Raw genomic sequence first — 14,225 nt, 5'->3', positions numbered from 1 at the left:
ATTTCTATAGAAAAAAATTCACACAGTACGCGCTAGAGGGAGCGGTGTACAGCAGCAAAGAATGAAACTACAAAGAGGGAAGAACATACCTCGCTGACCAAAGAACACAGAATATAATTTATTATCTTCAATTTCCAATCAACCAATGACGTATTAATAGTTCCATTTACTCGATTTTGCTCATTCGTACTCTTCACGGCTGTTCAAAACGTGTCCATGAATGAATGCTTTCGCTTCCTCACTGAAATGTTCTCACAGTTTAAAGCAATGCTGTCACCTAGTGTGAAAAAGTTTACTCTTTTAAATACAAACAAGTCCCACGAGTGCATTGCATGCTTATTTGTTTATTTTTAGGGTTGAATATATAATGTAAAGTGTATGCAGCAGTAACAAGTATAAACAGGGACAGAGAATGATCCCTGGTAGGTGAGTTTAGGCAGGTCCACTCGATTGAAAACGTGAAGAGATCGGACACATTCAAAACCCAACAAATGAGGCTTTGGTGGAATGCATCAAAGAACAATGCCACAGACACATTACAGACTTGCCTTTGGGGGCAAACACATATTGTCATTGTCTGTAAAAATCTGAAAAACAAAAACAGATCTGCTTTCACATACTATCATATGTCTGGAAACTGAATTATCCAGGTATACACTTTCACTGCCAAATCATACATGAAAGAGGAATGTCATATGACAAAAATGAAAACGAAATGATAGTAAGACGCAACAGTGCTCAAACTACTAAAAAAAAAACAACAACAAAAAAACAGAATCAAATCAGGTGTTTACTAATATGATATGCAAATATGAACCTGATAACAATAGTAAGTTACAGAATAGTGCACAATGACTGAGCTTTCCTCAAGGCATTTTATAACAGTTAATATTGGATTTTCTATCAATACTTTCATTCCAACTTTATCATGCGTCAGGATGGTTTTGAACACCCAACAACATGCCAGCAGTTAAAAGGGGGTGTACAGGACCAATCGAGCACTCAAGAAGTCCATTGGAACGGAATAAAATATGTTTGTTACCCTGATGAAACAAAGTGAAACAAACTTATTGACAGGATTTATCGCAGAATTCATAAATGTATGTATACAAGATGGAATGCACAGAAAGGCCACAGTTTGGTACACAGCTTATAAACCAGGTCTAGCAAAGGTCAGATAATAGTGTATTTACACTTTTAATACTAAACATCATATCAAGCTCAAGCCTTAATGAAAATGGCAGTTCATGTGCAAAGGTATTCATGGCTAAAGAGAACAAACCAACAGAGCGCAATGCAAGTGCAATCCAAAAGTTACACGACCTTGACCTGCTATGGAGGATGTATTTGGCTGTACAGGAACGAACAACTGTAAACGTATCAATGCAGCTCTGTGGAGAGAGCCCTTGTGCTAAATACACAAATGTCCCTGAAAAACTGCTGGTTTGTGATATTTGGTTTATATTCATATTTGTGTTGATATTTAAAAATCTGGTTTAAGACATCTTGCAAAAAATCAGTCAACCTGAATTATAAGGAGAGATTTAAGTCCTATATTCGGAGATCAGCAATATTTGGTATCATATCATTGGTCGCGTCTGTGCAGTTTACATCTCAATCAAACTGAAGATGCCAGGACAAGAAGCTATCTAGTCTTCTTATGTTGTGCAGCCACCTGAACCTGGCCTCTTGTCTTGTTTACCACATCTGTGGCCTGGGAAAAAAATGGAGAAAAAAAACTATGAGCATTCTATGCATTAAGGAAATTTTTTTTAAGGTGAAGAATGTAGGATTTTTATGTTTAAATACATTCTCCTAACCAAGATAATTGTTCATGGACTATTATTAGTATGCCATTCATGGGTTTATCTCCCCCAAAACTGTAAATATTGAGCCTACCAGGCACCATAAAGCGTAACACGGCATTCACATTCTTCTCATGGTAGACATAGATTCCACAGCTAGATCAATGTATTTAGAAGCCCTATGATTACAATGACCATCATTTGAAGTGTCACACAATTTTGAAATGATGGTACATTATGTGATTTTTTTTTTCATTATAGATCGTCCATCATACAGAGGTCAAAATTACAAATACGATAATTATCGTACGTCTGGCAACGCTGACCTATAGTGAGAGTTAGGGGCATGGCTTCTGTTGCAGGCTTTTTTTTCTTTTCTGTATTAAGACCTTCAAAGATTAAACAGGCCATGAACTCATCATGAATGCGACTCTCAAAGGGATAGTTCACCCAAAAAGTAAAGCTCTTGGATTTCATAAAAAAATTATCTTTATTTGTATTCTGAAGAGGAACGAAGGTCTTAAAGGTTTGGAACGACATGAGGGTGAGTAATTAATGACAGAATTTTCATTTTTGAGTGCACTAACCCTTTAAGACAAATGTAACCATATATAATGTTAATTTAGATGTGTCCAGCGTACAAAACCTTAAGTCAAAAAAAAAAATGCACCCTGTCCAGATACGTTGCAAGGTTTTATTATAAGTGAGACGTTAACGTTCGCTCAAGACAATGTTATTAGACAACTTAATTGCTTACTCATGACATATACCAACACAGCTAAAAATACTGCTAATAAATTGGACCTTTTATTGAATGTAGCAACTTTTACCTATTGAGACATGCCTTCACAAGCACAGGCAAAAGCTGTGATTGTTATGTTTGAGTTGGGGGAGACATGATGCGCAAAAGGGGGCATTTGCAAGGTTGTTTTATTTTTTGTAATTTTGCTAGGTGCCACTAATGTCGCAGAAACTACATGCTTCACCTTTAAATAAAAACATTTATTAAAAGGAACATATTTACCTGCTCTAGTATTACTCCAGCAGCTTGGTCTATGGCTGTGCCTACTTCTCTGTACTGGCCAGAGTACCGGATACAGGCCCAGGTCAGCATAGCAATCATGGCTAGACCAACTACACAGTCACATGCAAAGGAAATAGTTTCCAGGCCAATGAAGTACAAAATTCCTGACAGCACATACAGGAGGCAGATCAGGACAAACAGCACTGCAGGTGTCCGGAAGGCACTGAAAACATTCTTGGACTGAAAGGAACAAGAGAACAAAAAGAAATGGATAAAATCCTCTCAATATCTTTCTCACATTAATTCTTTTGATTCTTTTTCGCAATGCCGTTACCTCATTGTGCTTTTTTAAGGACTCCCACTGCTCCATCAGCTCTGTTTCCAACTGTTCCTTGTATCGGTCACAGAAATCCCGCCCACCCATCTTCTTAGTGCTGGAGAAGAGCTGAAGGGCCATCTGCAGGAAGAAGCGGTGCTTTTCCTCCAGTGAGTCAGGAGACACATAAGGCAGATCTCCACCACATACCTAACAGTGAGAGGGAATTTATATTTTAAAAAAAGAACAGAAAAAGACAATGCAAAAGTTTGCAAGGTAACATGGGGTAGGATGCCTTTTGATAAATGGCTTTGCAATTTTTTAATTTGCCATATAATCTGAATATAAACATTTGTGATATTAAGTCAGCCGAAAACAGTTTTGAGGTTAATTGATCTAATTTTGTGTTTCTGGAAAATACTGATCATTATGTTGAATATCAAAGTTTTTTGTGTCTATGTGTTAACAAGGGATTTGTGGACACATTCATGTTTTTAGATTTGTGCAGTAAAAGATACCCGTGGAGAAGGTAAACAAGTTGATTTAGTATTTGACATTAATGACAATTTAAAACATATATAAATATAATTAATAATTATATCAAAAGTCATTTATACATTCTGTAAAGGTTTATCTGGCTTCTTACCCCAGGAATAATATAATTTACAGGAATTATGACCAGGAATTAGGACTGATGCATCATCATCCCGAACATGCTAAACTTATACCAAAATGTTAGTTTTAAAGTAAATCTACATTGTTCTTATGGGGGTCTTCTTCCCCCAGGTTACCTTATTTGTGAGAATGACACTGAGCTTTAACCAAGTAAAACACAATAAAAGTGACAAGTGACACAATTTATCTGTCTCAGGCTTATTATTTAAGACATTTGATTATTTCTCAGAATTAGTAGGAAATCTTCTTGAATCAAAAACTCAGATCTTATACTGAGGTAAAAGTTAATGAACATGAATGATTCGTGATTTTAATGGGATAAAAAATATTCAGCAGTTGTATTATGCATTAACTGTTTGGGAGGGACTGTAATTATTGTACACATAACAAGAGTTTAACACATTCCAGGTAACATACCTTCTCCATATTCTTGTAGTACTGGTCTCTGGCTGACGCCACCGCTGCAAGGTTATTGGCCTCTGCTGTGGCCTGAATGAGTCAAAACATTACATCAAAACTTGTGATAAAGCAACACCAAATAAATACCAAACATTAGTAAAACTATATGATGTTACCTCTAGCATGGATTTAGGGTGCGGAAGGTCTTCTCCCTGATATATCTTAATATATGCCTGACAAATTACAAAAAAAAAAAAAAAAAAAAAAAAAACTCATGAAAAATGCGGTTCAACCAAAAATAGACGAAGATGTTCACAAGCCAGTTTTGAAATACTCACTTTGAAGTACTCCAGCAGGCCTCTGCAGGTCACCTTATTCCCATTGATCTCTTTCACAGCCAGCTGGTCAGTCTTGAGCAGGTTGGGAATGAGTTGACGTAACTGTTCCTTAAAATCTGGAGCCACATCTACGAATCGAAGATGGAGCGATTGTTAAAGAGAGTTAGTACATGTAAACACAACAAATAACAAAAACATGCCAGTCTAAAATGAGGCGGTAACACTTTACAATAAGGTTCGTTAGTTAACATTAGTTAACTACATTAGTTAATATGAACTAATAATGAATAGCACATATACAGCATTTGTTAATCTTTGTTAATGTTATTTTCAACATTTACTAATACTTGATTAAAATCTTGTTAACATTAGTTAATGCACCGTGAACTAACATGAACAAACAGTGAACAGCTATATTTTCATGAACTAACATTAACAAAGATGAACAAATGCAGTAACAAATGTATTGCTCATGGTTAGTACATGTTAGTAAATACATTAACTAATGAACCTTATTGTAAAGTGTTACCAATGAGGCTCTGAAAATGCAAGTGAAACACAGTAACACACACAATTGGTGTTGCTTTATAGACCATTTCACAAAATGTAAACAACACTGGTCCAGAAGCACTTCCTGTTTCAGTTTTTTAACACTACATAAAAGCTGGGATTAAATACAACCAACAGAACATTTAAAACTGAATCAAAAAGTTAAACAAACATCTTGAAGATGTTTTCTTTACATGTGAAATAAAGAAAACAGTTAAAAACTGAAACAGGAAGTGCTTCTGGACCAGTGTTGTTTACATCTTGTGAAATGGTCTATACACAAATATCAGTAAATGGAGTGTTGACAAATATACACTACTTTACTATGGTTTCGGGTCAGAAAGATTTTTTTCTGCCAGATATTTTCTGCCAGGTCATGTTTGTAAATGAGAAGTGGTTCTCAAATATTTTACCTGGATAAATAAAGGTTAAAAAAATAATTACTTTTGCAAGAATGGATTAAACTGATCAAAAGTGAATCAAAAGTTCAGCATATTAGAATGATTTGAAATTACATTTCAAAATATATAGCAGTAGAAAATTATTTTAAATGTTAATAATACTTCAGTTCACAATATTATGTTTTTTTACTGTATTTTAATGGTTGGTTGGTGTTGAAGCATTATAAAATATCTTATCGACCACAAACTTTTGAATGCATGTCATTGTTGTGTGGATATGTTACAGCAGAATTAGGAATGGGTACTTTGGTCATTTTGCCCAAACAGATAAATGAAACCATTTCGGGGTCAGTCATCCAACATTTTAAATTGTGGGTCGATGTTGCATCCCCACCACACTGTATTTTTTTTTTTTTTTTACAAAATTGTTCGAAGTTGAAAAACCAAAATTAATTATTGTGCTTCCAAATTGAATCTTTGCTGGCAGTATTAAATGCTCCAGTACTTGTGTCCATCTCTAGGCAGAGTGCTTAGTGTGAGTAGTAAAACATGAATGAAGTCTAATACCACACAGCTGTCCCTTGAATGCAGGGCTTGTTGCCACCTTCAGGCCAGGGTGTGGTAAGAGAAAACAGGAAATGGAGGTGAAACAGGAGTGAATGTGCTCTCTCACTGTCTGAAGCTCCTCATGCTGAGTCTGCTTCACCTGTACATCCCCACACACACAAGAGAGAGATCACTAAAGACAAACACACAACTGAACAAATAGTGTACCTTAAGTCATTCTTAGTCACGTACTTGAAGACGTTTGTCCAAGAAACTGCTTCCTCCCTCAAACCCAAATTTATACTCATATGGGAAACTCCAGTCTCTGACCAGGAACATAAGCGACTGTGGGCAAGAAAGAGTAGTGCAGAAATGAAAGAAATACACAATAAAGCACGAAGGCATTAAAACACACAGGCGTAGACATGTCTGTCTAGATGCACTGATAACCAGTTTCAAGTTTCAAGATATTCAACGGCCGTGAGCTCTCAAGAAATTGTTGTCCACGGTTTCATTTAAATGCAGTAATTGTGGATAGGTACCACGGTACTACCACTGTATTTTTATCTTGATACGGATATAAATACAATGAGATATAATTATGATAATCATTCAATATAATATTTTGAATACCATGATATTGCCATCTGATACCATCATTTTAACACGGTGTCACCAGAGGTCTTTTTAGGTCCTGAGGTTATTCTGCTCACAAAGTTAAATGAGTGCCAAGCAAAAAAAAAAAAAAAAACCACAAATTTGAAATACAAATGTGACCACAGAAGGCAGGCATCACTACAGGTACACACAGACACAATCACTTTTAAACTAACAGGGATTACTACAATGTCAGTATCAGCAAGGTGTGTTCATACCTGAAAAGGCTTCAGAAAGATTTCGTCCATTGCAAGTCGCCCGTACTCTGTAAACAGCTACATAAACACAAAAAAATGACAGGTGTAATAAGAGTTAGAAAAACCATAAAAAACAGAAAACAAAACCATAAAAAACTGAAAAAACAATGTACAACAACAACAACAAAAAAAAAACACCAACTAATGACTGTGATATATTGTATGTGAGGTGGTTATGACAAGAGATGCATCAGAACAGATGGCCTTTCAGTTTAAAGCATTACATATATTTAATGCAATTAACACAGCATCCACTTTTTTCTCCATCATCCTTTGGCTAACAGGATCACGCTGTTATTCATGCAAATGCTTTTAAACCATTCAAGTGTGATAAGACACAAAAGAGAATGCAGTGCAGAACTGTGAATCTCCTGTCTCTGTAACACACACAGTCTTGAGCACAGAAAGATGCTTCAGACAATATTGAACGGAAAAAACCCACAAAATTATACCAAAACAGCTTTTTTGTTGCGTATACTCGAAAGTGTTAGTGTTAAATGAGTTTAATGAAGTCTTAAATGAATGTAAAGAGCTGTGAGAAAATTGGATGCGTGTCAGATCAATGTCATGCCTTTAAGTGACAGCAGCCTAATAAACCTGCTGATGTCTGTCATTAAGGATAATCAAAGAACAAAAGAAAAACAATGAAAAATCACTCAATATTCTTGATTAAGTAACTTTTGTAGCTTTAATAAGTATTAATCTATATTTAATTTATAATTTATGCAGTGAAGTGCTGTCAAGTGTTTGATAACTTAATTCAATTTCTGTATATATCCCAACTGATCTAAAAATCTTAAAGCACTGTTTACAAGGTTACATGAGTTAAAAAACAATGAAAACAATAAAGTTTTGTGCATTTTGACAGGGCAAGTAAAAGTCTGAACTGGTCTGACTGGACCAATAGACAAAAATGATCCCTGATATTAGGGATGCACCGACTATTCAGCCACCGAAAATTTCCGGCCAAAAATGGCCCAAAAGAGCATTTCGCTTAAACGCGTCTAGAGGTCCTGCGGCGCGGTAGACGAATTCACGTCTGAACAGAACAGAGGGGCGGAGTGAGCGAAGCTCATTATCATTTAAAAGCATATGCACTGAAACGGCGTTCAGAAAACAGAGCTGTTTTTGACCAGATAAAATTTGTGTTTTCTTACAATTAATGGGATTTTTTAATTAAAGTATATTACAAAGTTTTAATTTAGACCCTAAAGAATCAAACTCATAACTTGTATGAAAATGGCATTATATGACCCCTTTAAATCGATTGACAGCACTAGCTACAAAAGCTTTAAATTCTAAATAAATGACTGTTTTTTTCAAGAGTTTTTAAATTTACATCTCAACTTAGTAAATGTATCTTGATTTAAAGATGTTTTTAGATATTTGTATTGGAAACCGGGACAAAAATACTTTGAAAGATATTCATTTTTTTGCAGTGCATGCAACATTTAATGCCATGACTTTATGAATTTAAGACTTTCTGCTCTGATTTAAGGCCTTATAGGGCCTTAATTTGTGTATGGATGACTTAAGACTTTTCAAGACTCGCAGAAACCCTGCTTTTAATCCAATAATTGCTCTGTGGTGTAATAAAGACAACGTTTTCCAAATCAAAAATGCAAGACAGTCTCACGACAAATCAGTTGGCTAGTTGTGACTAACCTGAAGTTGCTGTAGATCATCTTCCTGGATATTTTGTGACAGGTTATAAATCTAGAAGAAGAAAAAAAGTAATTATATTTATGACACATTTCCAGTCTTCTTCTTTCAAGTCATTTGTGGCAAAATTGTTAAGATGCATTGTGGAAACCTGGATAGAACTAGTCATGGTGCTGAGGGCAAAGATGGTGGCACAATCTTTCACTGTGGACTGAGAATCAAACGCTCCTTGTGTGTCCATTAAAAGCACTGCAACCTACAGAGAAGAACAAAATGCTCCATTTTAGTACTAAGGTTCTCCAAACTCAAAAGAGTAAGTGACCGGAAGTGATCAAACTGTTTTGACATTAAGCCAGACGATAAAATCTTGAAATTACCACAAACTTACTATGAATCTGATTTCAGGGCTTGTGCAAGAGCAGATTACTGAACAAAAACCACTAGATAGAAACTGACTAATGCTAGTCATTTAGTTCTTCAATCTCAGATCTTTATTCAACTCATACATATCAAACATGCAAGAATTCCACAATGATTTTAAGTATTTCTGAGAAAGCAACAAATAATAACAAACAAACAACTACTATTGGTTATATTTATAAAAGTTCCATTTATAACAACAAAATCCTAAAGTAACAAGTATTGTCATTGTCATAAAGAACCAGTTAGTATCTCACAAGCCTAAATATAACCTAACGCCACAACAATTAGAATTTTGATATGATGCAGATATGACCAAAAGTAATGATTTGCAGTTAAATAAATCATTCAGATGTAAATTCAGTAACTGCCCAAGCTGATTTAGTGAGTGGAATTATTTTTGAATGATTAATAAAAAAAAAAACACACACAGCTTGGAAACATTTAAAAGCAAATCGGATTACACTGGTCATGCTATCAGTTTGTTTTATGCAACCAGCAAAAGACAAAGTAGAAGCAGATCTTAAATATACAGATACAAACAGAAACAACATTTTAATGCATTATTTCTCTTTCACTGACTGCAAGTTCACGAATCTAATTGACTACAGTGTTCCCTCTGAATAGGTGAAAGAACTCAAGATAAAAACATTAACACAATCATAAAAATCCTTGGGTCTCATTCCCTAAGCATGTGTACGCACAATTTGTTTTTTAAAAAACAAATCATGATTCATCATTAACTTTCATTCTAAAATGTATTCTAAGTTTATGAAAAAATGTAGGAACAACTAAAAGACACATACACTCTTTGGCCTTATAAACATGTTAAGATGAAATTCTAAACAGATATAAATCTTATATACATTATTATATACAGTATATAAATATTACCTCAGGCACACGGTCGCTCATTTCGAATATTTTGAATTCATCAACATTAGAATGAGGTTGCGAAAAAAATCATATTTTGCATAATGCGTATGCATATGTCATGAATCAGGCAGAACGTTTTTTTGTGAGAAGTTCACATGCATGCATAAATACGAATAGTGTATGCAATTATTAGTGAAAAAATAGGGCCACATGACCACAGTGCATTGGCAGCTGTTGGGTGCTTGTTACCTCACTTCCATCCATCTTCCGGACAATGAAAACTTCACTCCACAGATGGATGCCGATGGTCTCTGGGTCGGAGCCTCCTCTCCAGGAGAAACCTGTCAGTGGCTCATTTTCCTGCCCAAGCCAGTCCTGACCAGGCTGCAGGCGACAAAAAAAGGAGAGGTAAATATATTGTAAGAACATGCTCAAGAGCAGTACACCAAGAGGGAGCCAATGATCCTTCAAAGTGTTTGGAATTTAATATCCTAAAACATCCTAACTGGGCAGATTTTTGCCTTAATATTAAATAATGTAAAGCATTACATGATCTGAATATTGAATGCATTGTTTTTCTTTCTGACCTTCCTATACATGTATCGGAGCATGAAATCCAAAATGAAACTTTTCCCTTTTCGGAAGGCTCCAGCGACAGACACCACCACAACATCCTTATCTCGAACCTCAGGCGCCAAAAGAATTCGACCGAGAGCCTCTGTATCCAGATCAAAGGAGTGATCCTCCTTGTTGACTGTCACAATTTGGACTGGACCCGGTTCACCCCGCATCCTTTGTCCTATATCACAGGCTTTCTGTAGGCAACAATAAATATATTTCAGCTTAATACCAGCAATAAAATAAGGGCACATGTTCATATTTGAGTGTGTGAGTGCAGAAACCTGACTCACTAGCTTAGGACTTCAAAGTTCTTTTGTACTCAACACAAAACGTCCGCGAATAAAAGTCTTGAATCCAAAGTTCTTCGTTTGACTGTTTAATTATGAATTTCAAAAAAAAAAAACATAAAATAAAACAAAAACTTGGAATCTTTACTTTTCTTACAAATTAACTGTTCCGTGTAGGTCAAAAGACTGTGTTGCTCCAAAGTCCAGTGGCTTCTGACTGCTTCGCAGTATACTATTCTTTCATACTAAATCTAACAACCAATCAAATTACATTATACTAGATCACTGGGCAACTGCTTACATTCAAATTTCTACGTTCCATTTGCAACACAGCTATTCTCACATTTTACTAAATAAACTCAAAATATTTTAAATTATATTCAATATTATTATTAGTTCCATTGAAATGGCTTCAACATATCCCGGCCCCTAATTGACTAGGCCTTAACATATCAATTATCAACTTAAACTTAAACTGAAGCCATTTATACTGCTAAATATAACACTATCTCAATTCCTTTTGGCAAAAAATCTTCTCCTATTCACAGAGAAGTATTTCAAGTAAACATTAACTGGAAAGCATTAACAACTAAATATTTTTCACAGTCTAATCAAACTGGTTATTTCTATTCAACATTCAATCTACTCTGGTAAGTATTTTTTAGCTTGTTCAAGTCTCTCTCTTCTATCTTCAGTCTTCTCCCTGCAATAAACAAAGTTTAGTTATGGGTCTTTGAATGATGCTGGTCTTCGTTCGAACTTCAGCACTTCGGACAACGCCTTTGGAATCCGGCATCACTCTCATGATTCTGCCTAACATCCAGGAATTTCTTGGCAGGAACGAATCTGCGACGAGAACAACATCTCCAACCTTGAAACTTCTCTTTAGGCCGAGCCATTTTTGCCGTTCTTGCAAAAGCGGTAGGTATTCGTGAGTCCACCTTCGCCAGAATAGATCCGCCATGTATTGTATTTGTCTCCAGCGCCGGCGGGCATAGACATCATCCTTAGCGAACACACCAGGTGGAAAACTAGGCTGTGTTTTCAATGTGAGCAGATGATTCGGCGTTAGCGGCTCGAGGTCATTGGGGTGATCTGTGTTCGTGGTTAATGGTCTCCCATTAATGATGCTTTCAACTTCGCATAGAAGAGTGTGTAGTCCTTCATCTTCTAAGAGTTGTTGCTTCACAACAGAACTCAGCACTTTTCTCACCGTGCGGATTTGACGTTCCCAGATACCGCCGTGGTGGGATGCAGCAGGCGGGTTGAAAATCCATTGCACACCCTTTCTCATCATGACTTTATTGATACGAGACTGATCCAGCTCTGACAATGCCTCACGCAGCTCTCGTTCAGCGCCGACAAAGTTTGTGCCATTGTCGGAACGAATGATTGACACTTGTCCTCTTCTTGCTTGAAAACGCCGTATGGCATTAATACAGGAGTCAGTGTCAAGAGAATGGGCTACTTCTATATGCACAGCTCTGACAGTTAAACATGTGAATAGTACTCCATACCGCTTAACCTTTGCACGTCCTCTTCTGACCTCAAAAGGTCCAAAATAATCCACACCCGTGTTGGTGAAGGGTGGTTTGTCAGGGATCAAACGGTCTTGTGGCAGATCTGCCATTTTCTGCTCTCCTGCCTTTGCATGCAGTCTTCTGCAGAGGTTGCACTCTGAAATCACTTTTCTTGCTGCTGCATTGGCTCTTGGTATCCAATACCGTTGTCGCAATATGGCTAGGATGTGGTTCCTACCTCCATGTCCACACTCTTGATGGATGTGGTGGAGAATGAGGTGAGCTATTCTGTGCTGTTTATGCAGAATGGCAGGATGCTTGGCCTCCTCAGGCATTGCCGATCTGTTCAAACGTCCTCCTACTCTCAACACATCATCTTGCAAGTATGGATCCAGTTTGAAGATAGAACTGCTCTTTTTTACACGAGAGCCTCCCGGCTGCAAGGCTTGTATCTCCTCTGAGTAAGCTTGTCTCTGACTGTATTTAACCAGTTCCATTTCAGCTCTGGATAGATCTTCCACGGTAAGTATCCTTTTTTCCAGGTTCTTCTTGTACATCACCATTTGCTGTTCAACTACTGATCTGCATTTACCTGGATCAATCTCATTCTCTTGTATGTTCTGCTCAAACTCTTTTCTCTTCTCGCTCAGGTGCCGCAACGCCCTTCTCAAGTGCAAAATCCAGGCTGTCGCTTTTTTCAGCTTATGCCAACTGGAATAATACTCAACGAGCTGGTTCAATGGATCTGTGCACTCATTTGAGTCTGTGCATGACACTGCAGCGGATGTCTTCACCTCAACATCATCTTCAGTCAAGTAAGTACACTGTTTAGGTTGTTCTGGCCATTCAACTTCTTTTTGCAGGAAACTAGGCCCCTGAAACCAGCTTTTACTTTCCAAGAAGCTCTGGATCTTCAACCCTCTTGAAGCCTGATCAGCTGGGTTTTGTGAGGTATTGACATACTTCCACTGAGAAGATGTAGTCGCTTCTCTAATGAAAGAGACACGGTTTGCCACGAATGTCTTGAAGCGAAGCGCATCGTTTTCAATGTACTTTAGTACCGTTGTACTATCTGTCCAGAAGACCGACTCCATCAGGGGAACTTCAAGTTCTTCTTTCAACATCCGATCGATCTTGACTGCAACAGTCGCTGCTGTTAACTCCATTCTCGGGATCGTGATCTGTTTGAGCGGAGCGACTCTGGACTTTCCCATCAAGAATGATACATGTTTCTCACCCCGATCATTTGTCAGCAAGAGATACGACACAACGCCATAACCATCTTGACTAGCATCTGAGAAATTGTGGATTTGAGCAACCTTTGTTGGCCCAAATGCAGGGGGTTTGAAACATCTGTTCAGACTGAGTTCTGAAAGCTTGTCTAAGTCTGTCAGCCACTTCATCCATGTCTGGCATGACTTTTCATGGATCTCTTCATCCCAACCTTTCTTCTCTTGGCAGAGATCTCTTAAAATGAGCTTGACAGGTAGCAGGAGTGGTGCCAAAAAACCCATTGGGTCATACACTGAACTGACTACAGATAAAATGCCCCGTCTTGTGCATGGCTTGTCCGGCAGATGTATTTTGAACTTGAAGCTGTCAGAACTTGTGCACCACTGCATGCCCAATGCTCGTTCCACTGGTAACTCATCATGCTCCAAATCAAGATCTTTGACCTCAGCTGCTCGTTCGTGATCGGCAATGGAACCTAGCAGAGCTCGGCTGTTGCTGACCCACTTGGTCAAATGGAAACCACCACTTGCGCACAGTGTCATCAGCTCCCTGACAAGAGTAACGGCTTTGTCTTCTGTGGCTACTGACTTCAAGCAGTCGTCCACATAGAAATTCTTGAGGACAGTCTGTGTGGCTTCT

General features: G+C 37.4%; 1 protein-coding gene across 2 annotated transcripts in view; it reads right to left on the bottom strand.

The window, feature by feature from the left end:
- Positions 1-772: 772 nt before the first annotated feature.
- The window catches only part of atl3 (atlastin 3), a 35,488-nt gene continuing 22,035 nt past the window's right edge, over positions 773-14,225 (bottom strand). For both annotated transcript variants that reach the window (XM_039665676.2, XM_089134845.1), the window contains exons 2-14: positions 10,513-10,740; positions 10,175-10,309; positions 8,781-8,885; positions 8,633-8,683; positions 6,929-6,985; positions 6,306-6,398; positions 6,075-6,213; positions 4,558-4,685; positions 4,396-4,452; positions 4,238-4,309; positions 3,164-3,355; positions 2,830-3,069; positions 773-1,714 (exon numbers count right to left, since the gene is read on the bottom strand). In XM_039665676.2, the coding sequence (XP_039521610.2) occupies positions 1,646-1,714; positions 2,830-3,069; positions 3,164-3,355; positions 4,238-4,309; positions 4,396-4,452; positions 4,558-4,685; positions 6,075-6,213; positions 6,306-6,398; positions 6,929-6,985; positions 8,633-8,683; positions 8,781-8,885; positions 10,175-10,309; positions 10,513-10,716 (1,542 nt within the window). In that variant the 5' untranslated portion in view covers positions 10,717-10,740 and the 3' untranslated portion in view covers positions 773-1,645. The remainder of the gene's footprint in view (positions 1,715-2,829; positions 3,070-3,163; positions 3,356-4,237; positions 4,310-4,395; positions 4,453-4,557; positions 4,686-6,074; positions 6,214-6,305; positions 6,399-6,928; positions 6,986-8,632; positions 8,684-8,780; positions 8,886-10,174; positions 10,310-10,512; positions 10,741-14,225) is intronic.

Source organism: Pimephales promelas, chromosome 9, assembly GCF_988280905.1.
Source record: "Pimephales promelas chromosome 9, fPimPro1.hap1.1, whole genome shotgun sequence".
NCBI classification, from domain to species: Eukaryota; Metazoa; Chordata; class Actinopteri; order Cypriniformes; family Leuciscidae; genus Pimephales; species Pimephales promelas.
The sequence above is the reverse complement of the archived record's forward strand: the minus strand, read 5'-3'. Positions and strand labels throughout refer to the sequence as shown.